Below are 26,207 nucleotides of genomic sequence, written 5' to 3'. Positions count from 1 at the left end.
GTATTCACATGTATTCGCGCCATGTATTCATGAATATAGTAGCAAAAAGCGTCTAAAACCAGGGCAGTCCAGCTGTACGCGCTTGTATTCACATATATTCGAGCTGTTGTACTCATGAATATAACAGTAAAAAGCGCCTAAAATCAGGGCAGTCTACCTGTATGTGCATGTATTCACATGTATTCGCGTCATGTATTCATGAATACAGTAATGGCAATCACCTTAAAAATAGGTATGTCCAGTTATCTAAGAGAGGAAAAACATAAATAGCGTATTCAATGCCTTATTTCATACCTCGATGGTAGTATATATCATAAATACTTATTTTGCTATAAAATATAAAAGGTAGCTACAGAAAATAATAAATGATTTTGATTTATAATAAATAGGATGTATACCTTTGCTGTAAAAGGTAAAATTTCCTTTTAAAAATCAGAAGATCCGGGAAGACATACTGTGTGATTGCTTTCAATTTTCGTTAAACATTTTGGCTCGATTTTAGGAGATCAAATCTGTTTTTAACAGACGGCTTAAGTCTCTTTTTGGGGATAATATTTGCAGAATTTTTTTAACTAAAAGGTCTCGTTATCAATTTAAAGCGTATCCACACTAAAAAAGTATGTCTACAGAATGTCGCTCTATCATACAAGGGGATGAGTTGTGGAATGCTCTCTCCTTTTCTTAAGTTTTGAAGCGACCTTATACTTAATTGAATCAAAAATTGTTCAAAAGAAAAACCATTCCCCAGTAAAAAGGGGGAAGGAGCTGTTCAACCAATCACAAGTAAACTCTGGCATATTAATTACTTGAAAAAGGTACTATATATAGAACAAAGCCGCGAATCAGCTGAGCCCCCAGGTTTGAAATTAAGGTGAATTTCCTGGATCTAGCGACCGGTGGCTGGTGAATCACTGATCAAAGAGCAGTGTTTAACCTATCACCATATTGTGGAGCACCATAGTGCTGCTTACTAAAGAAAAGTACAACTTGCTAATCAACTGAGGCTGGGACTAATGGTTAATGCCTCAACTTACACTCTCGTTTCTTGTTGCCCATGTCCACCTTTTTTTTATACGTGAACATTTTTTTTTTTCATTCTAAGGCTTTAATGAGTCATCAGATTGACAGCTAACTATGGTCATCGACATTCCAACATTTCATCACTATTTCTGAAAAAGTCCAAACAACTTCACCACAATGCATCATCTTCCATGTCACTCTATGAAACTTGTGTAGTACTGGCTGTAGCAGCTTGAAAGGAAAAGGTTAAGATTGGAGTCAAGACTCAAGTAGTAGTGCCTAGATTGAGAATATCCAAGATCAATAAAAATTCAGATCTAAAATGGCTAACCGAGATACCAAAAAGTTTATTTTGGAACAGTTAATTATGCATCTTTCTGTGTTTGTTTCATGACATATGCACCATCTATTTAGTGAATAAAGGTTTCAAATTTTAACAAGGAACAGTGAGATAGGAATGCACCAAAGGACAGCAACAACATCATAGTATATTTAACCCCAAAAAAAATAAAATCAGAAGATCCAATAGGCAAGTCAGAAAAGCTTAGCAGAAAACCACAAGGTCCATATCAAAAAAACAATAAAAAGGAAGGTAAGTGTAATCTCATCAATGTTTACCTCTTCATCGTCCTCGTCTCCGTCAGATTCTTCATGTCACATAACCTAGAATGAAAGGTAAAGTGTTATGTTGTTAAAAAAATTCGGTGGATTGGGCCATAAGCCGTCCTTAATTATCTCTCCCACCTGCAGCCACGGGGAAACATATAAAATACCTGAAAGAAGCTGAGCTTTTGGATAGACTTAAATTTGTTGCACTATATAATGTTTTTACTTTTAAGTATCTGATAAGAAATTCGGAAAAATAACAAAAGATGAAATAATCTCAGCAGTCGTTTACATATACTGCCACAATTATGAACTCATCAAATGATGAGCAATAAGAATGAAACAAAGTAATTAGTATCAAGCAGTCGGATATATAAAATGCCATAATTATGAACGCATCAAACGCAGGGGCGGATCTAGCATGTCATATGGGTTCCCGTGAACCCAGTAGCTTTTGTCCAAACAGTGTAAATGTGTTCTAAAAATTCATTAAATATCTACAAATATTTAAATGTGAACCCAATTACTATTGGAAATTTACTCGAAGTCGTTGTAGGAACCCATAAACATTAAATCCTGGATCCGCCTCTGATCAAACGGACGAGCAATAAGAATGCAACAAAGTAAATAGTCTCAAGCAATCGTTTACATGAACTGCCATAATTATGAACTCATAAAACGATGAGCAACAAGAATGCAACAAAGTAAATAGTCTCAGGCAGCCGGACACAGCAATTACCTCATCACTAAGCCCATCTGCAATATCTTTAAGCTGAGTTTCAGCAAGCCAACTAAAAAAGCTGCATCCATCAGCATATGGTTATTGGTGATAAAATATATGCTAAGAAAATGATCAAAGATACTTTTCTCACCAGATCAGTAGAAGTTGGACTACATACAAACATCTTGGAAAATTAAACCAAGCAATCGTTTCTACATATCTTTTGTTCTTCAATTTCTTACTACAATATACAGACTACAAACAAAGAACCACTGAACCAAACAAAGGGAAAAAACAATAGCAAATGTGGTACTAGAGAAATTACATACTAGATCTAACAAGTGAAACGAATGAACACGTGTAATGTGGTACTAGAGAAATTACATACTAGATCTAACAAGTGAAACGAACCAACACGTGTAATGTCGTACTAGAGAGAATCATAGCTTTGTCTTATAATGACAAGTCTGGTTGGCGAGCTTCCTGTTAAGAACATCGATGTACAAATCGCAAGAAGTGGTAGTTTTCACGTGAATTTTGACCAGAACTCGGACCACCCCTGACAATTTCACGTAAGTAGTGAGGGATAACATACCAGAACCGGAAAGGACGTCGGAATACAAACCGGAATCGGAAAGCAATCGATCGGCCATCACGCTGAGGGTAATATTCATCGGACGCGTTTCACGGGAACCTATCTCGCCGTCCGGAATAGGGGCATCTCCTATGACCTGGCCCTTATACTGCAGGATGGCGGAAGTAGAGTCGTACTTGAACCCGACCCGGTTGGGATTCGTGACAGAAAGGTCGGCTTGAAGGGTGACGTTGAGGTGAACCTGGAGCCTGACGATGTCGACGGAGAAATCCATATCCCGTAGAGAAACGGAGTTAACGGTGGTGACGGGCTTTTTGGCTTTAAAAACGGTGAGGCCCAAGATGAGGAAGAGAAGGCCCAGAAGGAGAAGGACGGCGAGGCAGATGAAGCAGCAATTTCTTCCTCTTCTCGATCTGTAATTTGGAAGCCGCGTCATTCCGGTGGATTTGTTGCCTTGTTTTGATTCCACGTCCATTTAGGGACCGAGAATGAGATTCAGAGACCCATACCACGTTAGCTGACAAATAGATATGTGTGTGCATCAAAAAAACGCCCAACTACTCTTTTGAGGAAAAAAGTAAACTGGATTTAATGCAGGATCAGTTTGATCTCCTCAACAAACAAACGATTTAGAAGGCTATGACACAGACCTTCTGGAAGACTTTTACTCCACAACCAAAGTCAGCTAATGTCCTCATCACAACTTCTGCCTCCTCGAAACCGCGTGACATTTAGGGGTCGTTTGGTATGGTGCATAACAATAATGCTAAATATGTTGGTATTAGTAATACTGGTATTAGTTATGCTTGCATTAGTTATACTGGTATTAGTTATGCTACATATTTCCTATCCATTGTTTGATTTGATGTATTAAAGCATTGCACAATTTCTAAAAGAATTGCTTGTTTACAAAAATACCCTCAAAACTAGTCCATCACTCAAACTTTTTAAAAGAAACATATGTTGAGAAATATTTTTATATGAAAAAGTTTAAAAAAACTATTTGATTTGTCTACCTATATTGTAAAATAAAACTAAATATTTATTTATAAAAAAGAAAATATGCTAAGTATTTATTTATTTACTAGATATATAATTTTATTTCTCACTATTTGAATTATTTTAAACTTGCATTAATATAATAACTAGCATATTTTAATCAAGCATAAATTTTGAAGGACAATTTTGTCTTTAACTAAGCTAATACATGCATTAAAACTCATTGCATTGCTAATACCATGGTTTTCTATGCATTAGTTATGCATAGAATAATACCAAATAGGATGTATAACTAATGCATAAGTTCAAAATGTCTACCAAACAAGGTATTATTAATACAGAAAGCTAATGCAAGCATTATTTTATCTGATGCATCCTACCACACGACCCCTTAGGGACATAAATTTGATTCAAATTTGAAAAAAATAATTTTTGAAGTTGGGTTCAAAAATAATTTTTTAAAATTGAAGTTATATTTGGATATGTATTTTATTAGAAGAAAAGTTAAAAATGAAAGAAAAAATTTCACTCAAAACTACCATAAACCAGTTTTTAGGAATTTGAAATTTTTTCTTCTAAATACGATCATATTTCATAAACAAATTATTTTTTCAAAATAATAAAGCCAAAATCTATAGACAAACAAAAGTTTAATATTATCTCTATTGCCAATATTTACTTTACTTTTGCTTCTAAGCAAAACCTAAATAGCCAGCCAGCCCTTTCTATTCTTTTGCTAATTACTAAATTACTCCTCCTCCTGCGACCTGCCTATATCAAGTAAAGCTAACTGTGTCATGCTACACTAACCAAAATTTTCACTAATATGTCACCTGACCACCTTGTTCCTGATTCCAATGAGTTTCTTTCAAGCATAGAAGAGTTGGCAAAATTAATCCACTTTTTAGCAACCTCCACAACACATCCTTATTTAAACGAATTAGTCAAAATAAACTTAATCCACCGGGGTGAATCCTAAGTGCCATTAAACATTAGTCAAATAATGTAATCCAACGAGTCAAAATGTAACCTAAGCTGGTCCAAACATATAAAATTAATTTTAAAATTTATGAATTATGTAAACATGGAAGAACTAATACTACTAATTTAAGAAAAATACATTGTCTTCCACATTTCTTTTTCCAAAAGCAAAATAAAGAGAAGATGTTGTGACGGGATAGGTTGAGTTATGACCTATTATTTGATCAATCATGACCCTAGCCAAACTTAGAACGGATTGAGTCATGGGTTTTTCTTTGGCCCATTTTTTACCCACCTAGGTTTGTTCTAACCTGTCCATTTTTCATCTCTAGCTAAGACAAATATAGTGGTCCGAAGGTTGATCAATCGAATCTACTGTGATGCTTTTAGCTCAAAATATATCTGTATGTATATATTTAGGAGTGTACATGGACCGGGTTGGTTCATTTTTATCAAAACCAAACCTAATCAACTATATCAGTTTGAATTGGTTCGGTTTTGTCGGATTTTTCGAATTTTTTTTGTTATATGAACATTATTTCAATATTACCTTGTTAAATTTTTTATAAGCAAATATATGTTTAGTACAAATTAAAAAAATTAACAAATATATGTGTATACGTTCGAAATCGGGCTCGTCTATTGCACGACAAATCGGGATTGGAACGTGATGAGTTGAAGATCGACCACGTGTTCCATCGAACCAGGATACGAGGTCAGAATGCCCGTCCTTGAGAACCTCGAGTCCATGACCCTGGAATCAACCCTGACCTCAAATGAGCTCGAGGAAACATTGCATGTTACATCCCGTACTTTTCTACAAAAGATTTGTGACTGTAAGACCCCGTAAGTTTAACAATCTTGATACCGCTAGATATTATATTTGTGTGGTATTTTCTTTTTAAGTAAAGTATTTTCGTAAAAATTTTATAAGTATAATTTTGAATAGTTACTATTATTACTATTTTCGAATATGATAAATTATATACCTAATATGAGAAAGTTTATGAGATTTTTTTTATTGTAAGGATAGAAATTATTTTACCCTCGTTCCAAACAAAAGGAACTATTTTTTTTCATTTTCTTACTTGTTTCATATTATCGTCCACATTCACTAAGATAATAGTACTATATATTTTGAATTAATATTTAAACTTTGTATACATTCATCAATGAACATATCGTAAATAGTGAGACGAAAAAGGAGTAACATATATGTTATGTTAGGTTACTAAAACTATTAGTATAAATTTTTCTTTTTGAAAAATATCAATATATAAAGCTAATAAAAGTTTGACTCATTAGTCAAGTGTGTGAGATCATTTCTAGCCAAAGAAGGAAAATGTCATTAATTTGTTGATGTTCTTCTCAAATGTGAGTTATAATAATTTTTTTCAATTAATAGATTAGTGTGAAGAGATAAATATAAAATACCTTTGGTATTGTTTGCAAGCTGCTAATACTATATAGACTATTAGGCAGCAAGAAAGACAATCCACGTCTTTCACAAATAGATCACACTTGGCTCCCTTTCTTAGAGTAAACATGCCACGCTCACACCTTTTTACTATTCATACTTGTAAACTTTTTTTAACTAGAGGAGAAAAAAAGGGAAAATTAAGAAGTTGGAGAAGAAGGTGATTTAGTATTTGTGTAATGGAAGATGGGGATGTATCAGGTTCTATACATGAGAATAAAGCCACAAAAATAGTACAAAGAAGTGAAAATATTAATGGTAATGACAAAAATGTGGAGATATCAGTAGCTACAGTACTATTTCATATCTCAAATTTCATACATTACCCTTCACTTTCTTCTATCTGAGCTAAATCCCTTTTTCTCACACTCTCTACAAGTCAAGGTACTCTCTTTTTTTCACATTTTTATGTCTTTATTGTGTTTATTGATACATGATTTGTTTAGATTTAGCTACTTTAATTGGTTTTATTGAGATTGTAGGATTTATTTGTTTCTAAAATTTAAGTCGTTACCTTTTTCTTTGCAATTCAGTAGTTGTTTACCTACTGTAGTGAATCCATGAGTATTATGATTTGTTAATTTTGCTGACTTTTTGAAGTGCTTGTACCTAGAGCTGAGTATATTGTACTTCAATACAATAATTGTGTTAAAGAATTGATGGTTACTCCCCTCAATTCAGCAATATTAAGTCATTGGAAATTGTTAAAATTGTACAGATAATAAGGAGTGGATTTAGTAACTTTTGCTATACATGTTAAAAATTCCTTTAAATAAGTGCTCTCAGTAAATCAAACAGAATTTCAGATCTTGGACCCACCTCTGCTATTAATTGCCTATTGATCCTTTTTTTAGGAATTTAAAAGTGTTTGATAAGCTTTTGTTTTTCAGAGTTTGCTTCAGATGATAATTTGAAGAAGATAGCCAAATGTGCTTGCTGCATTTCTACAATTGATGAGTATAAGTTAACGAGACTGAGATTTGTTGAGTGAGGCTGGTATACGATGATGATGTTGCCCACAGCGGCTGAAATGGTATGATGGGATGCCCTCAAAAGCTTGATGATGTTATGTACGTACAGACCTATGCATTACATGACATTTATACGCATATACATGACACTATAGATATTTCATGATTTTGATTTACAGAGCTATCCAGACTTACAGGTTGAGTCTTTTGCTCCATGTTTCTCCCATGTTCTTTATATACTGATTTACATGTCTTACATACTCAGTACATTATTCGTACTGATGTTCTTTTGTTGGGGACGTTGTATTCATGCATGTAGATATAGATAATCAGTTTGACGAGTCCTCATAAGTAGACGAGATTGGCTTCAGCAAAGGATCGGTAAGACTCCACCTCATCCGGAGTGCACCCGAGTCTATGAGTCATCGTGTCAGAAGTTTTCTATAGACTTATGGGTAGGCCTGTATCCTATCCCATTTAATGTCAAATAATCTTAGAGGCTTTGTAGACAGAGGTTCATTTTGTACAATATGTCAGATGCCTTGACGGCCCATATGTATTCATATTTTAAAAAAAATAGTTCAGTGATACAGTGTTTTCCCACTTACAGTTGTACCTTGTGAGTTGTGGCCATGTGGGCCCTTGATAGTTATGAAAGGAATGAGTTCAGCTAACTCGACCTATGTATGTTCCAGTTTTGGTCGAGTGATCATGAGTTATAGAGTGGTTCGCTCGGGCCATTGCGGCACCGGGTGCCAGCCACGCCTCCCCAGGTTTGGGGCGTGACATTGCCAGACCGAATAACAGAAGGCAAAATATCCGTAACCAATCGGGTATCACGGCGGGAATATCGACACGTATCAATAAGAAACTAGCTAATTAGCAAATCATGAAATTTTTTACCTGTTATAGAATTGTAGCTTAAGTAGGGCTCCCCTACTATATAAAGGGGGTCTGATTATTTTTAGAAGACATGATGACATGCATCCAAAGCAATAATATTATTTTCTTTTTGTAAGATATTGTTCTTCTGTGTTTGTTATTGTTTGAATTGCACTCAGTTTAAATGAGACTCACCTTTCAAGACTATAACTGTTCAAGATGCACGGGTTGAATTTATTTTATCATTATTCGCTTTAATTACAATTCAATTTATCACTTTATGTCAAATTAATCTACGTATCCTTAAAACCACTTACTAAATCAATTGTTATCCGATTTTGAGGGTAAATAGTTTGGCGCCCGCCGTAGGACTAAGGATAATAGTGGTTATTTGATATAATTTTTCATAACACACACTATTTTACACTTGTTCTTTGAAGTGTCTCTAATTTTAGGTTAAAGCTCAAAATGTCAAACTCACAATTGGCACCCCTACCTACTGACAATGAGTCTGGCCACCACGGTGAAAATAACAATATAGCACCCGATAATGAGGTACCACTCGTTGATCCCATCGGAATTCCAGTCGTTGACCTATTGGATACTAAGTCGCATGTGGGTATCGACGTAAACCTGCCTACTGACCCCAAATATAGCATCTGTGGTGGAGCCCGATCGACAGCGCAGAATACTCAAAATAATGGAGGAGACAGGATTAATCTATGGATGATCTTCGAAATGTTACAGGCTCAACATGCGGTGATAGCTCAGTTACAAAACCAAAGCCGCACACCAAGCAGAATTGAACCAGATCCGTCCCGAAAAATCACCTGCAGAGAAGAACTGGTTGTGGAGAGATTGAATGGAGATGAGTCAGGGACTAACCCCGAGATCATAAGAATGCTCGAGGAGCTAACAAAACGAATAGAATCAGGGGAAAAGAAAATAGAGGCAAATGACAAGAAGGTAGAAACCTACAATTCCATGGTTGACCAAATCTCGGGAGAACCGCCAGTACTGAAAGGCTTGGATTCCAAGAAGTTCGTGCAAAAACCTTTCCCTCCGAGTGCGGACTCGAAACTGATCCCTAAAAAGTTTCGTATGCCCGAGATTTCTAAGTATAACTGGACGACCGACCTAAACGAGCATGTCACTTCCTACACATGCACCATCAAAAGGAATGACTTGGAGGATGATGGGATCGAGTCTGTTTTGTTGAAGAAATTCAAAGAGATCCTGTCAAAGGGAGATATGATATGGTATCACAACTTACCTCCTAAATCTGTTGACTCATTTGCTATGCTTGTAGACTTTTTTTGTGAAAGCACATGCCGGGACTATCAAGGTCGAGACCAGGAAGTCGGGCCTCTTCAAAATAAGGCAGAAGGATAATTAGATGCTCAGAGAGTTCGTGTCTCGGTTTCAAATGGAATGGATGGACCTGCCACCGATCGCTGATGATTGGGCAGTTCAACCTTTCACCCAAGTACTCAATGTTTGAAGCTCGGTGGCTTCACAGCAGTTGAAGCAGAATCTGATAGAGTACCCGGCTGTTACTTGGGCCAATGTGCATAACCGATATCAATCAAAAATCAGAGTCGAAGATGATCAACTTGGAGCTCCTTCCGGGTTCGTTTACCCTGTCAGACCCGTCAACAGAATCAAGAGAGATATCGGCTGTGAAATGAGGTTGAACAGAGATCAGTTCCAGTCGTATAATGGAGATCGGAGAAGCAGTGGGTTGGGGTGAAGTTCTATGCGGAATGAACGGAGAAATGATTGAGGTCCGAGCACTCAAGGACTTATGAGAAAAAACGGCTTCGACAGGCCTATCGGGCCTAAAGAAGCACCAAGGTTATAGGAATATAACTTTAATGTTGATGCGGCTACCATCGTATCAGCTATCGGATGCATTAAAGATACCAAATTGTAACGACCTGACCGGTAATTTTGAGAAATTAAGCTCTGTTAGGCGGCGTAAGGTCTGGAACAGCTTCATAATATGAGAATCGACTTGTGTTCATGGTTGACTTCAGTTAATGGATGATTCAGAGTCAAATTGGAAGAAAGAAATCTAGTTTTAGAAGCTTAAGCGGTGAGAATTTGACTAGAAATCAACTTTTGAGTAAACGGCCCTAGAATAGGTTTTAGATGATCTAAACAACTTCGTATGGTGATTTTTGACTTAGGTGTGCTTCCGGATTCAGATTTGGAGGTCCGTAGGGTAATTTGAGGCGTTTCAGCGAAAGTTGAAAAAATTGAAGTTTGGGAAATGGAGAAGTTTAACCCATAGTTGACTTTTACGATATCAGGGTCGGAATGCAACTTCAAGAGTTGGAGCGGCTCCGTTATTCATTTTGGACTAGTCTGGAAAGTTTGGCTTCATTCCGGGTTGATTTAATAGGTTTCGGCGCGAGTTCTAGAAGTTGAAAGATTTGGAAGTTCATAAGCTCGATTCATGGCACGATTTGTATTTATGGCATTGTTTGATGTGATTTGAGACCTCGAGCGAGTCCGTGTTAAGTTATAGAACTTGTTTGTGTGTTTAGACGGGGTCCCGTGGGTCTCGGGTGTGTTTCGGATGAGTTTCAGATCTTTTGCATAGGTTTGGACAGGTCTAGTTCTAGTGTTTTCGCACCTGCGACCTTGGAGCGTAGGTGCGACTCCGCTTCTGCGTGAGCACATCTGCTTCTGCATTCATGGAGGCTTGGGAGATTGCTCACTTTTGCGGAGGCTGGCACGCAGGTGCGAAGGCTGCTTCTGCGGTCCGGCGATCGCACTTGCGGTGAAAATCCGCTTCTGTGATTTCTCCTTTTGCTTCTGCGGTGCCATTGGTGCGACTGTATATCTGCAGATGTGGTCCCTTACATGGTTAGCTGAGTCCGCAGATGCAACTCTTTTTTCGCAGATGCGCTTAATGGCCCGCAGATGCGGAAAATGCTGGGCAGAAACATTTAAATCGAGGGTTTGGCCATTGTCTTTATATTTTGGGTTTTGGACTTCGATTTTGAGAGCTTCTTTCAGGGGTTTTCAAACAAAATGATTGGGAAAGTGTTCTTAACCTAGAATTTAATATATTTCATGATTTTACCTTTGTTTCTATCATTTAAATTGTGTTTTGGATTGAGGAAAATGTGGGTTCTTGAAGAAAATTTCTAAAATAGAAAATCATGATTGAGGGACCAAATGGTATCGGAATTTAATAGATTTTGTATGGCTGAACTCGTATCGGAATGAGTATTTCATTTTTGTAAAATTCGGGTCGAATTTTGGACCGAGTTTTGGATTTTGTTAAAAATTGAGACTTTGTGATTCAGAATAGTTTCTTATGTGTTTTATTTGTGCTTTGAAGTTAATTTGGTTATATTTGAGCGGTACGGAGGTCTTTTCACTCGAGAAGTGAATTTTGGAGTAACGGTCTATCATCTTTGAGATAAGTATCTTGCATAACCTTGTGTGTGGGACTTCCCCTTAGGATTTGAGTTTTCTATGTTGATTGTAGTTCGTGTACGCGGCGACTGCATACTCAAACTTATTTGTGAGAAGTAGACTCTTAGGGTTCTTGAGTCCTTATATTCACTATGTATGAAGTTATTCTTGATATGACTGAGTTTCCTATTTACTACTTTCACCTCACATGCTTAATTGGAATTAATTGCCTCATGATTCACTCTTATTGCCTAATTAACTCCTATCTGATTTAACTGAAGAATTTCGCCTCTCCTATTGTCATGCTATCTTTTTATAGCTGCTTGTATTATTTGATATTTATTATTATCCCTCCTGAAATTGTTCAAAAGCTAAGATCATCCTTCCTTAATTAAATTGTCGGATATCCTCGTAATTGTCCAACCTTAAAAAGAGTTTAAATAACCTATATCTTAGTTGGCTTGCCTTTATTTGGGACTACTTGACTCGTGTTGATCTCCTTGTTATTAACTTGTGTATTGATGGATCGTTGCTATATGTTAGTTTTCCCTTTGTTGAACTGTTCCTTTTACGCGTAGCATTCTGTTCTGTGGTTATTCCTTGTGAACTGGTTCTACCGTTTCTTTGTGATTTATAGTTCTTGAGTTGATTTACTTAATGTACCTTGTATTATTGTCATTGTTGTTGTTATGGGTGTTATGGTGATGTACGAGTTTTCTGTCGTGCTGTAATTGTTATCTATACTGGTTGCACTGCATATTTACTTTGGGACTACGAAGCGGTATTCCGGGAGATCCCCCTGCACATTTACATTTGGGACTACGGGATGGTATCTCGAGAGATTCCCCTATCCTGCATATTTACTTTGGGATTACAGAACAATATTTCGGGAGATCCATTATACATTTACGTTTGGGGCTACGGGACGGTATCCTAAGAGATCCCTTGTTATTATCACTGTGTCTGAGCTGTCGTCTTTCATTGATGCCATTCCTATGTAGACACTCTATGTGTTGTCCATTCTTTTTCTTATGCTTACTAGCTAGTACAAACTATGTTAGCACACTTGCACAAGCGTACACATGGCTAAGTACCCTTATCGGATAAGAGGCTTCTTGATAATGCTGAGTATAGATGCATATGCTTGTTTATTTGCCTGTCCTATAAGAATAGGTCTATTTGGCATGTGAGTTGTCATTATGATTGTGAGGTGTGATGAGGGCACAAGATGCCATATGTTAGGGCTCAGGTATTGAGACATATATTGTACGATTATAAGATGAGGTGTCACTGGTTGACTTATATTCAAAGGATATTTATTTGAAAAGATTATATTCGAAAGGTATTCATTTTGAAAGAACTATTTTTGAAAAATATTTAATTGAAAGAAGTATATTTCGAAATACTTTTATCACTTGAAGGATTCGACAAATTGATCGAAGTTGTTGGCTAAGACCTAGTGTGAAAACTATCATAGTTGCTGAGTTATGACATGTATTTACTGTATTTGTGATTTAGGATTTGGGTTGGATTTCCGTTCATTTTTCTGTGTACTTATTAGAGTGTTCCGCTGCTACTTGCTGTTTTCTTTCCTTATTCCAATTACTATATTGTTAGCCACATCACGTAGTCTTTATATAGATATCATGTTCTGTCGTTTCTATAATTATACTTGTTCAGTTTATTAGACTAGTAGGTGTCTTGACTGTCCCTCATCACTACTCCGCCAAGGTTAATCTTGATACTTACTGAGCACCGCTGTGGTGTGCTCATACTATACTTCTGCATATTTTTGTATGGATCCAAGTATTGTTCGTTAGTAGTTGTGCGGGCCATTGCTATGGAGACTCAAGGTAAACCTGTTGCTGCTTTCGCAGGCTTTGGAGTTACCTTTCCTATTTTATATTCACACCATTGTACTTATTTCCATACAGTCGTGTTTCAAAGTTGTAGCAAAACTCTATAGAGCTTATGACTTGTACCGCCGGTTTTGGAAAGATGTATATTTCATAAAGATTTCTATGTTGAAGCTGTTAAATTTTTTTCTTAATTGTTGATATTCAGAAATTGTTAGGCTTACCTAGTCCCTAAGACTAGGTGCCATCACGAAACCCCACGGAGGGAAAATTGGGTCGTAAAAAGTTGGTATCAGAGCTCTAGGTTTATAGGTGCTGCGAGTTATAAGCGAGTTTAGTAGAGTTTTGCACATCGATACGAAGACATCTGAACTTATTTTCGAGAGGCTACGGAACTATTAGGACAATCTCACTTATTTCATTCCTATCATGTGAGCTTATTGATCTCGGAGTTTGAAAGTTTATCATTCCATTCTCTCACCGATAGTGAGGACACGAGCTGCGGTTATCGATGACGCTGCTCCTAGAGCAGGTGTCGCCAGAGGCGGAGGTAGAGGTCGAAAAGGAGTACATGCCGTAGCTAGAGCACCTCTAGAGCAGCGAGTTCATGATTGGTCAGGTTCCAGGTGTCATGACGACACAACCTGTGGTTCCAGTTCAGCCCATGGTCAGGGCAGCAACATCTGAGGGAGGGCAATTTCGATTTGCAAGGTTCAAGGAATATGACCCTCCTACATTCAGTGGTTTGGCTTCAGATAGAGCACAGGGTTTTATATAGGAGTTCCATCGCATTCTCCACACTATGGGTATTGCTGAGACGAGTGGGGTTGCTTTTATTACATTCCAGCTTCAAGGAGCAGCTTATCAGTGGTGGCGGGCATATGAGTTGGATAGCTGGACGATGCAGCTTCACGTACATGGTCCAGTTCTCAGAGATATTTATGAGAGAGTTTGCACATCAGTCCCTTCGGGGTGCATGTCGCGTGGAGTTTGAGCATCTACGCTAGGGCATTATGCCAGTATTAGAGTATGCCATCAGATTCAGTGATTTGGCCAGACATGCACCTGCCTTGGTCGCTACAGTTAGAGAGCGAGCCTATAGATTCATTGAGGGGCTCAGGCATGATATTCAGCTCAGCATGACTAGGGAGTTGGAATCAGATATTTCGTTAAAGCAGGTAGTAGGGATCGCTCGCCAATTAGAGGGCATGTAGTACCGGGAGCAAGAGGACAGGCGATATTAAGAGAAAGAGTTCGGGGATGCGAGAAGGCCTCGTGGACCGGAAAGATCTGCTGGGCCTTATTTTGGAGGTAGGGTGTGACATGGTAGAGGTTTCGTGGGTTAGCCAGTTTAGATTGCGCTTGAGGCTTTGCATCGTGATTCAGGTGTTCACGGGTCTCATAATACCCAAATCGTGCAGTTCCCATAGCCACGTCAGTAGCGAGGTTGCTTTGAGTGTGGAGATACTAGCCACGTGGTGAGATATTGTCCCAAACTTCGGACATATGCATCACATCAAGGTATTCAGGCGAGTAGAGGGTGCCCAAGAGGGGGAGGCTCGACCCATTGATGTGTTTCATATAGTAGGCTTAAGGACGCTATGCTAGATGATGTCATTCAGGTATGATTTGGGTTCGTTAAAGAGGAGCAGCATATGTAGTTCATTACAGTTCTGCTTATCGGGGTGAGTTCCCCTATTTGTTGCTCCACTTATGGGTGCATTTCTTGATTAGCACTCTATTTATGTGTTACCCTGTTGGGAGGTTCTATGAGTGATAGCCGTGTCTATCGTTTATTTTTAGTCATTGTTGAGAGTTACGAGACTAGTAGTAAATTCTTGTTGTCCATTTCGATAGGTTTGATGTGATTTTTGAGTATTTTTGGCTAAGAGCTGTTATTTTTTTGTGCTCCACCGGTGTGGGAGCCAACACTTATTGTAAATTGTGACGGAATTGATCTAGTGAGAGGTTCCGGTTGGTTTTATGTATACCCTACTTGTGATTCAGAGTTGAGGGCGGGATCCTCGCAAATTCGTGTAAATTGATGTGTTTGAACTGGGCTATGTACTGCGGTGGGAATTATAATAGTATGAGATCCTTGTGATTTGTTCATATGCTTTGATCATTTTCTTGTTATATTGTTTTGAAGGTTAGCACTGATAGAAAGTTGTGCTTGTCGGGCTTATTTGGTAGTTCTCTTCTGTGTTTCTCTTTACATATCCAGTCATTTTCGTTTTGTGCTTCTTAAATTTTAGCTTTGCAGGGTATGTCCAGTGGTATTAGTTGTGGCTTGTTGATTCGGGTGTTAGTTATGAGATTTTCGTGGTTCTTGTATCAACATCAGTATTGTGGAGGTTTGAAACGGGTTCCTATTGAATATGAGGCTTATGGCCGGTGCTCTATTTGATTTCGGGCGGATATTGTGATCAAAACTCTTATTATGGGCCTATGTGTGATGTGTCATGTTGTGTGGTTGTACTCTATGGGTGTATACATGAATTGATGCTGCGGGTTGAGACTAATACTAGATGTGGATTTAGAATCGGGTCTTATGGAAGTGAATGGAAGGTGAGAATTTTGGCTATGAGGCTTATCGGTGTTGGTTGGAAGGCTAATTTGCAGTTGAGATGGTGTCGTCAGGCTTATGTTGATTAGGGTGATGGAGGATCACTCGTGGTTGTATATTGGATGCGTGCATTCAGCAATTTGAGGGCTTCGAGGCGAATCTTGGCAAGTTTGAGGACAAACGTTTGTTTTAAGAGAGGGAGGATGGAACGTCCCGGCCGGCCATTTTGATAAATTAAGCTCTGTTTGGCAGTGTAAGGTCTGGAACTGCTTCACAATATGAATATCGACTTGCGTGCATGGTTGAATTCAGTTAACGGATGATTTAGAGTCAAATTGGAAGAAATAAATCTAGTTTTGGAAGCTTAAGCAGTGAGAATTTGATAGGAATTTAAATTTTTAGTAAAACCCATAGTTGACTTTTGTGATATCGGGGTTAGAATGCGATTCCGAGAGTTGGAGCAGCTCCATTATGTCTTTTTGGACTTGTCTGCAAAGTTTGGCGTCATTCCGGGTTGATTTGATAGGTTTCGGCGTGAATTCTAGAAGTTGGAAGATTTGGAAGTTCATAAGCTCGATCCATGGCGCGATTTTTATTTTCGGCAATGTTTGATATGATTTGAGACCTCGAGCGAGTCTATGTTAAGTTATAGAACATGTTTGTGTGTTTAGACGGGGTCCCGGGGGCCTCGGGTGTGTTTCGGACTAGTTTCAGATATTTTGCATAAGTTTGGACAGGTCTGGTTATGGTGTTTTCGCACCTGTGACCTTGGAGCACAGGTGCGGCTCTGCTTCTGCGTGAGCACGACCGCTTCTGCGGTCATGGAGGCCTGGGAGCTTGCTCTCTTCTGCGGGGGCTATCAAGCAGGTGCGAAGGCCGCTTCTGCAGTCCGGCGATCGCACATGCGGTGAAAACCTGCTTCTATGATTTCTCCTTTCGCTTCTGCGGTGCCGCTGGTGCGGCTGTATATCCGTAGATATGGTCCCTTTCCTAGTTAGCTAAGGCCGCAGATGTGACTCTTTCCTCGCAGATGCGCTTAATGGCCTGCAAATGCGGAAAATGCTGGGCAGAAAAAATTAAATTGAGGTTTTGGCCATTGTCTTTATCTCGATTCTGAGAGCTTCTTTCGAGGTTTTTCAAAGAAATCGATTGGGTAAGTGTTATTTACCTAGAATTTAATATATTCCATGATTTTACCTTTGTTTCTATCATTTAAATTGTGTTTTGGGTTGAGGAAAATGTGGGTTTTTGAAGAAAATTTCTCAAATAGAAAATCATGATTTGAGGGACCAAATGGTATCACAATTTGATAGATTTTGTATGGTTGAACTCGTATCGGAATGGGTATTCCATTTTTGTAAAATTTGTCGGGTTCCGAGGTGCGGGCCTAGGGGTCGACTTTTGGACCGATTTTTGGATTTTGTTAAAAAATGAGACTTTATGATCCGAAATAGTTTCTTATGTGTTTTATTTGTGCTTTGAAGTTAATTTGGTTAGATTTGAGCTGTCCGGAGGTCTTTTCACCTGAGAAGTGCATTTTAAAGTATTTGTATGTCGTCTTTGAGTAAGAATCTTGTCTAATCTTGTGTGCGTGTCGTCTTTGAGTAAGAATCTTGTCTAATCTTGTGTGCGGGACTTCCCCTTAGGATTTGAGTCTTCTATGTTGATTGTAGTTCGTGTACGAGAGGTGACCAGTGCGTACTCTGATTACTTGTGAGAAGTTGGCCTCTTTGGGTTCTTAGGTCCTTATATTCACTAGGTATGAAGTTATTTTTGATATGACTGAGTTTCGTATTTACTAGTTTCACCTCTATATACTTAATTAGAATTAATTGCCTCATGATTCACTCTTATTGCCTAATTGACTCCTATTTGATTGAACTAAAGAATTTCGCCTCTCCTATTGTCATGCTATCTATTCATAGCTGCTTGTGTTATTTGAGATTTATTATTATCCCTCCTGAAATTGTTCAATCTTAAATGAGCTAAGATCATCCTTCCTTAATTGAATTGTCGGATATCCTCGTAATTGTCCAACCTTAAAAGGAGTTTAAATAACCTATATCTTAGTTGACTTGCCTTTATTTGGGACTACTTGATTCGTGTTGATTTCCTTGTTATTGACTTGTGTATTGAGGGATCGCTGTTGCATGTCAGTTTGCCCTTTGTTGAACTATTCCCTTTATGCCTAGCATTCTGCTCTGTGGTTATTCCTTGTGAACTGGTTCTACCATTTCTTTGGGATTTTTATAGTTCTTGAGTTGATTTACTTGGTGCACCTTGTATTATTGTCATTGTTGCTGTTGTATGTGTTGTGGTGATGTACAAGTTTTCTGCCATGCTATAATAGTTATATATGTTGGTTGCATTATATATGTACTTTGGGACTACAGAACGATATTCGGGGAGATCCCCCTGCACATTTACATTTGGGACTATGGGATGGTATCCCAAGAGATCCCCCATTCTGTATATTTACTTTGGGGCTACGGAACGGTATCTCGGGAGATCCCCCTGCACATATACGCTTGGGACTACGGGACGGTATCTCGGGAGATCCCCCTGTTTTGCATATTTACTTTGGGACTATGGAACGGTATTCCGGGAGATCCCCCTGCACATTTATGTTTGGGACTATGGGACGGTTTCCTGGGAGATCCCCTGTTATTATCACTGTGTCTGAGCTGTTGTCTTTCATTGATGCCATTCCTGTGTAGACACTCTATGTTAGGACACTTGCACAAGCATACACGTGGCTAAGTACCCTTATCGATAAGAGGCTTCTTGATAATGCTGAGTATAGATGCACACCCTTGTTTATTTGTCTGTCCCGTGAGAATGGTTCTATTTGGCACGTGAGTTGTCAGTTTGATTGTGAGGTGTGATGAGGGAACAAGATGCCAAGTGTTAGGGCTCAGGTATTGAGACCCGTATTGTACGATTATGAGATGAGGTGTCATATGGTGACTTATATCCAAAGGATATTTATTTGAAAAGATTATATTCGAAAGGTACTCATTTTGAAAGAATTATTTTTGAAAAATATTTAATTGAACGAAGTATATTTCGAAATACTTTTATCACTTGAATGATTCGACAAATTGATCGAAGTTGTTGGCTAAGACTGTCACGACCCAACCGATAAGCAGTATCTACGATTCTGACCTTGTAAGTGCGCCTATGCAACTCTTTTTTCCTTTTCCTCTAGCATTTAACCAATCTCTAGGCCTTACTTTGTGAACATATATAGAGCTTGACAAGATATCCCTCTGGGCATCTATAGGTATACTGAAGTTCTTCGCTTGGTACTTTGTTGAACTTACGATTATTGTTATACCTTATTTCATAGATCCGTTTATCCATCCGTATGACTTTACTGCATCAAGATAGGTCATACTATACTGTAACTCTTATTTCGATTTATCGTTACTGAGGTCTGCTACCAAATTCCAGCTTACTCTCGTTGCTTATCCTATATGTATAAGTCTAAGTCCTTTAATGCTTCTCATTACTGTTTATCTTAAGAGTGACGACCTAACCTCATTTCATACTTTATAACTTTTATCCATTCATTGTTGATTCACTTAAATATTGATCTACAATCCACCACTGATAACTGAAACCTCTTACGTAATATCTTGCCACTAGGGCTTACATTGCATCGAGAAATACTTGAAGTGATTTCCATAATCGTATTTCATAGTATCTCAATGTGATTCACCTTATGGGGTATTCTAATCCAGTGCCGTCCACAAAATCTTTTCTCCTCCTCCCCTCCCTCTTTTTTTCAAATCATTATTTAATCAACGACCCAAACGTCATCTTTATCTGTCACAATTACAACCCCATTTTATTACCAGATCAGCATCCCATTTAATCTAAATGCTACTAGTCATAGATTCCTTTGAGCTCATTCAGGCTATACTGAGCTTTATATAATTTAGAGAACCCATCGGCTCCATTGTTTTCACGGGCTTAATCCCGAGGACTTATCCATTTTCATCATCTTCTCACTTGCCCTTTTCTTATCCTTAGTCCTGTCTTTCTAAAACCTTGTCTTTCTATCATACTTTAGCTTGAGACCGATTTCCTTATGCTTTTCTGGAACATCGAGACATCATATCATCTCTAACTATTCTTTCACTCTTTAACTAGACCTTTCGGTACCTAGAAACCATAGGATGGAAGATATGCCACTGACGATGCTGCTGTCATTCCTGGATACTGAGTCCCCGCGCTTCTAGCCCCTTATCCGCAGTATGGACTATTCATAACCTTCTGTATTTGAGTATCTTGTACGTTGTTCAACTTTTCCTTACTTAACTTAAAATACTGCCTCACATTCTTCTATCTCTTTCATAACCTCCCTTCCACATAGGTATAATTTATCTCTGCAACCTGAAGCTTTATTATAAGACTTTCACCTTTGGTGTATACACAATCCGTTGGGAGCTTCATACTGACTTCTTATGAGGCTGGTACTCTTTAGTTGGCTTCATCATAGAGACGTTATAAAATATGGCTACTGTACTATCTCACTTATACCTCTGCTATTTATGAGTGATCCCGAGGTGTATAATTCTCTTGGTCCACTCCTGTTTTACTTAGTTGATGTAACTTTTTAGTTTCCTCTTCTTTCTGATCAACCTTTATGTAGGCTTAAGCTATCTTCTGATCTGCGGCTCATGGAATTTAGTTATCACTTTAGCCTTTCATAGATGCTATGGAAAACTATGATACAATCTTGTAATGATGCAACCCTTTGTCTGTGACCTGGACCCAATTCCTTTTTTAACTCATACCGGAGTCTTTTACGGCTGATCATTAATAGAATAATTCCTTTTGTTCCCTTTCAACTTTCTTCAAATGTAAGAAATTGCTTTTCCTGGTTTTTTCCCCCCTTGTTGCATGCATACTTAGCTTATCTGAGTTCTCATGGGTGCCAAAATTTTGTGCAATTCGTATGGTCTCGAATATTACTTTTGGTTTTACTCCCCGCTCATTAGCCATGGTAGGTGCCACTTTCTTTGGGAGTGTATATAATTTTATAGTGAGACTATTGTTACACAATCATTTCCTCAGGTTACTGAGCTTAGGTTGAAGCCTTCTTCCTTACTTCCTCAACTAATCTTTCATTGTAGTATTTAGGGAGGATCCATTGACTCTTGTAAAGCTGTGAACTTATTACATTTTATACTCGACGCACCTTTTGCTGTCCTTCCTTGCCTATAATTACCCGTAGTTACTTACTTCCACCCCTTTGTGCTTGTAGGGTTGCTTCTGAACTTGATATTTTGACTGACTTCCTAGAGGCACTCTCTTTTATCTCCGTAACACTCATATGGTACCTTAACTACCCCAACTCCTATCTAAATATTTCTTAATGATCAGGATGTCGTAACTACAAGGCTGAACCCACTATATTAGGTTTTACTATGTTTATCTTACATGATGTGCTGACTCATCCGTACCTTCTTATTTAGCCCTAACTAGGCTCTTTCTGATCAATTACTAAGTACTTGTCGGCCCATTATCATCTCCATATTTCACGTAATCTTTCTTGGGTTATTTCCTTGTCTTAACTTATCTCACGTGCTGGCTCCTTATCTATCAATAACATCCCGGGTAGGAACCCTTACTTTCCTTTTTTTTGACATCATGCTTACATAACTATCACGACCCTAAAATCGACCCGGTCTTGATGGCACCTATCAAGAAACTAGGCCAGCCGACACAATTCCCAAATAAAAAACAAACAACAGTGCAGAAAGAAAGCCCGACATCGGGGTGCCACAAGTCATGAGCATCTACTACAACTGTCTAACAACATCAAGACCAATATGGCCGGGAAAATCACAAGAATACACTAAGGGAGAATAAGAAGGGAGAAAAGCAGGGCTGCGAACACCAAGCAGCTAGCTTGCTAACTCCGATGAACCTGCCACCAAGATTAGAAATACCTGAATCTGCACACAAGGTGCAGGGAGTAATGTGAGTACGCCAACTCAGTAAGTAATAAAAGTAAATAAAGACTGAGTAGTAGGAAATGATAAATCCATATCATGATAAACTCAGTAAGCACAACAAGCTTTCAAATCAGAATACGAGTCAATCGTCTCATTTAAAATCCAGCTTTTGGTAAAAATCATTTGAAGATGCTTTCCAACAGTTTCAATAGAGGTTCAATACAGTTTATAGTAAAAGTGATGAAAATCATAATCGGCCCCTCGGGCAAAACATAGTTCGTTTACAGCCCCTCAGGCAAACATAAATCATATACATCTCATAACATAAAAATCTCAGTGGAAATAACGAAGCCAAATAAGTAATTAAATTCGGAACATCTCCTAAAAACTCCAGTTTCAATGAAAGTTGTTTAAAAGTATTTGTTCAACATTTTCAACAAAGGCTCAGTATAAAGAGGAGTGAAAATAGTAATTTCATAAAAATAAGCCCCTCGGGCAAAGCATCACTCATATATATATAGCCCCTCGGGCAATACTCTCAGTCATTCGAGACTCAACTCTAATCAATCAGCACTCACACTCAGCACTCATGCTCAATAGGTACCATATCATAACCGCTGCGGCGTGCAGCCCGATATATATATATATATATATATATATATATATATATATATATGCAGCCGGATCCAAAAATATGTAATCCTCACAACCAGACCCTCTGCCTCTCTCAGTCATTAACCTCATAATCTGACCCTCGATCTTTCTCAGTCATTAAACTCACAATCAGGCCTTTGGCCTCTCTCAGCCATCAACCTCACAAGCCACTCGGACTATCAGTAAAACAGGGCGTTCAGCTCAAAATATCATCTATAGTATCAAAATTGAGTAAATAAGGTTGAGTTATGAAATCAGTAACACAGCGTACTGAGTACAATTATTAAGTCAAAATAATGATGAATAGTAGTAAAAGCCACATAAGGGTTCAAAACACTTGGCACGAGGCTCAAATACGGCATTCCGCCCAAAACATAGCAATACTTTCCAAAAACACAATGATATCAGATAGTTTTCAATCAAATACGCGACTTAACAGTCGTACGGGACGGACCAAGTCACAATCCCCAGCGATGCATGACTCCACGCTCGTCATCTAGCGTGTGCGTCACCTCAAAGTAGCACAATGATGTGAAATCTGAGGTTTTATATCCTCAGGACAACATTTACAATCATTACTTACCTCAATCTGGTCCAAACTATAGCTCGAGATGTCTTTGCCTCTTGACTCGGCCTCTGGATGCTCCAAATCTAACCAAAAATAGTACCATACCATCAAAATATGCAAAGAGAACATAACCCACTCGAAAATAACCAATTTACATCAAAAATCTCAAAATTGACCAAACCCGACCCCCGAGACCACATCTCGAAATCTAATAAAAATCATATCAATAGAATCCTTATCTTCCCACGAGTCCATACATACCAAAAACATCAAAATCGGACCTCAAATGGCCCCTCAAATCCCTAATTTACACTCTCAAATTTCAAGCCCTAATTCCCCAATTTTAGGCTTTAAATCCCACTAATTTCATGTTTAAACAAGTAAAGATCAACATAAGATCGAGTATTGAGTTAAAAAATCTTACCTCCAAGTGTTTCCCTTCGATTCCCTCTTCAATCCTTCTCAAAAAGCTCCAAAATTGCTCAACAATGGAGGAAAATAGACCAAAAATCGCGAAAACCACTTTTAAACATTCTGCCCATGTAAATGTTCCTTAATCGCGTTCGCGGAAACATCCTCATAATCGCAAAGAACAATTTTTTCTGCCTCAACATTTTACTCTACGCGACCGTGTTAATCCACACGTGAACGCGATGCAGTGGTTCCCCTGAGCTACGCGATCGCGATTTACCCTATGCGAACGCGTAGGGTAACACCAGATTCCTCTGCCGCCTTATTTCTTCTACGCGAAATGCGGCCTGACCCACGCGTTCGCGTTGCACAACTTGACTGACCTACGTGATCATGTCCCTTTCTCTACAAATGCAAAGGGTTAACCCAGTTGGCCTCCCATTTGCCTTACGCGATCACGAACCTCCTCCCGCGATCGCGATGAAGAACATACCAGTTGCAGATCACCAGCAAACTAGCAACTTCTTAAGTCCAAAAAAAATGATCCGTTGAGCATCCGAAACTCACCCGAGGCCCTCGGGACCTCAACCAAATATGGAAACATATCCCATAACATTATTCAAACTTGTTCCAACCTTCGGAACGCTCAGAACAACATCAAAACATCAAATCATCAATGGATTCAAGCCTAAGAACTCCAAAAACTTCCGAATTCAGATATCGATCAAAAAGTTTATCAATCCTCGTCCGAATGACCTGACATTTTGCACGCACATTACAAATAACACAACAGACCTACTCCAATTTCCGGAATTCCATTCTGACCCCTATATCAAAATTTCCATTACCAACCGAAAACGCCAAAATTCTAATTTCGCCAATTCAAGTCTAAATCTACCCCGGATCTCCAAAATACATTCCGATCATGCTCCTAAGTCTAAAATCACCTAACGGAGCTAACTAAATCATAAAAATCCAAACCAGAGATCAAATACTAAAAAGACAACACTTGGTCAAACGTTTCAATTTTTAAGCTTCAAACTGAGAACTTTTCTTTCAAATCCATTCCTATTACCCTGAAAACCAAAACCGACGATTTACATAAGTCATAATACATCACACGGGGCTAGTCATGCCCGAGAACTGGCCAGCAAAATGCAAAAGGTCAAAACGACCGGTCGGGTGTGTAACCTTACCATGCATATACCTGGGAGTGATCCCATGTCACCCTATCTCACATAGGCCCGATAACACAATGTAACTGAAATTTCACAATCCAACCTAGTCCATAAACCTTAGAACCACATTTTCCACTTCGGAAATCATCTACCAAATTAGAATCTCACATCTATACTCTGAATAAATCCGAACAAGCTGTAACAAACCATACCTGCAACCTTAGATGCAATTACATGATATACCACATAACTCAAACACTTGTAGCGATAATTTTCTAATCACAGCAGTTGCTCAAAACAATCGAATATCGATTATAAACCTCTTATCAAATAAAACCTCATTCCAACACTTCCATATACTACCAATGATGAATGAAACATGCAGAAAGTCATAACCATTCCTTAGATTAACCATTCATGAAGCTCCCTCTCCTTTGGCAAGGACCATAGTAAATTTCTAAGCCGAATCCCGATATTATCCTTCCAATATGCTGAAATCGAATCCGATAGTATTCATTATAGATCCCAACGACCTCATTTCATCCAATACGGCTACTCTAGTGACATGATACATCGATACAATCTCAAGCCACAACCCGTGCAACCTGTGCACCAAAAAGCAACAGTCCAAATATACTCAAATCATGGAAAATGACTCAAATGAGAGAGCTATACCGCAAGCTGACCAATACCACCATCACACAATACTGAGAACCCATCACACATCGTAGAACCAGAACACACGAATCTAACCCGAAGGATCATACTGCCATATAACTTTGCTGCAATGCGCCTATCCAAACATTGGTCCACATGAAACACCTCGAGCCACCAGACTCAAATTCAACAACCACGCGCAATTCGATGTCTAGTACCAATAGTGAATCACCATAACCACGGAGAGCATATGATGCGAGGTCATACCAGTCCGAGAGAACATATCCAATGCACAGTCAATCATGCAACATCCAAATACCCGTCTCACTCAAATTTTGCTATAAAGCCCAAACGGAACCGCACCATGTGTGCATATAACCAACAAATCACGACTCCTCGTAACACAGATGAGTAACTCATAGATCACTCCAGAACACGAATAAGCTCAACAACAATTGAATGGCATATCTCTCAATAATAGCAGTTTGGAGTCAACCAATCCGACCCGGTGCAGAACACACACCTATGTTGGGCCTACCAATGAACCCCAAATCAACTCTGGTCACCCACAACTGATAAATAACCCTCCAAAAATCCACAGTGACTGAATCACAACACTTACTATCCTCTGACTACTCTTAGCTACATTCTTAAAGTCCACAACCACGAA

The 26,207-nt window shown here is 38.6% G+C and overlaps 1 protein-coding gene across 12 annotated transcripts; it reads right to left on the bottom strand.

Moving 5' to 3' along the window:
• Positions 1-768: 768 nt before the first annotated feature.
• LOC107758929 (uncharacterized) lies at positions 769-3,658 on the bottom strand. Of its 12 annotated transcripts, none has more exons than XR_012707652.1 (4): positions 2,499-3,657; positions 2,366-2,426; positions 1,639-1,683; positions 769-1,299 (listed from the first exon to the last, which is right to left on the bottom strand). XR_012707652.1 is itself a non-coding variant. In XM_075249630.1 (4 exons), exons 1-4 carry the CDS (start codon positions 3,415-3,417, stop codon positions 1,215-1,217), a joined length of 636 nt encoding a protein of 211 aa, XP_075105731.1. In that variant the 5' UTR covers positions 3,418-3,655; the 3' UTR covers positions 769-1,214. The 12 variants fall into 12 exon arrangements, 3 of the variants coding, with proteins under 3 accessions (XP_075105731.1, XP_075105732.1, XP_075105733.1); XR_012707654.1 differs by having other exon boundaries at positions 769-1,251; XR_012707653.1 differs by having other exon boundaries at positions 769-1,242.
• Positions 3,659-26,207: the final 22,549 nt, after the last annotated feature.

This window comes from Nicotiana tabacum, chromosome 3, assembly GCF_000715075.1.
Source record: "Nicotiana tabacum cultivar K326 chromosome 3, ASM71507v2, whole genome shotgun sequence".
NCBI lineage: Eukaryota > Viridiplantae > Streptophyta > Magnoliopsida > Solanales > Solanaceae > Nicotiana > Nicotiana tabacum.
Note: the sequence above shows the minus strand (reverse complement) of the source record. Positions and strands in the feature narration are given on the sequence as shown.

Bases quoted from the DNA above. Each gene is read 5' to 3' on its own strand.
- LOC107758929 (XM_075249630.1), bottom strand. From the start codon at position 3,417: ATGGACGTGGAATCAAAACAAGGCAACAAATCCACCGGAATGACGCGG. The intron at 1,684-2,365 runs GTAATTGCTGTG...CTTTCATTCTAG, and splicing joins CAGATGGGCTTAGTGATGAG to GTTATGTGACATGAAGAATC. The intron at 1,300-1,638 runs GTAAACATTGAT...TTCTCAATCTAG, and splicing joins GAGACGAGGACGATGAAGAG to GCACTACTACTTGAGTCTTG.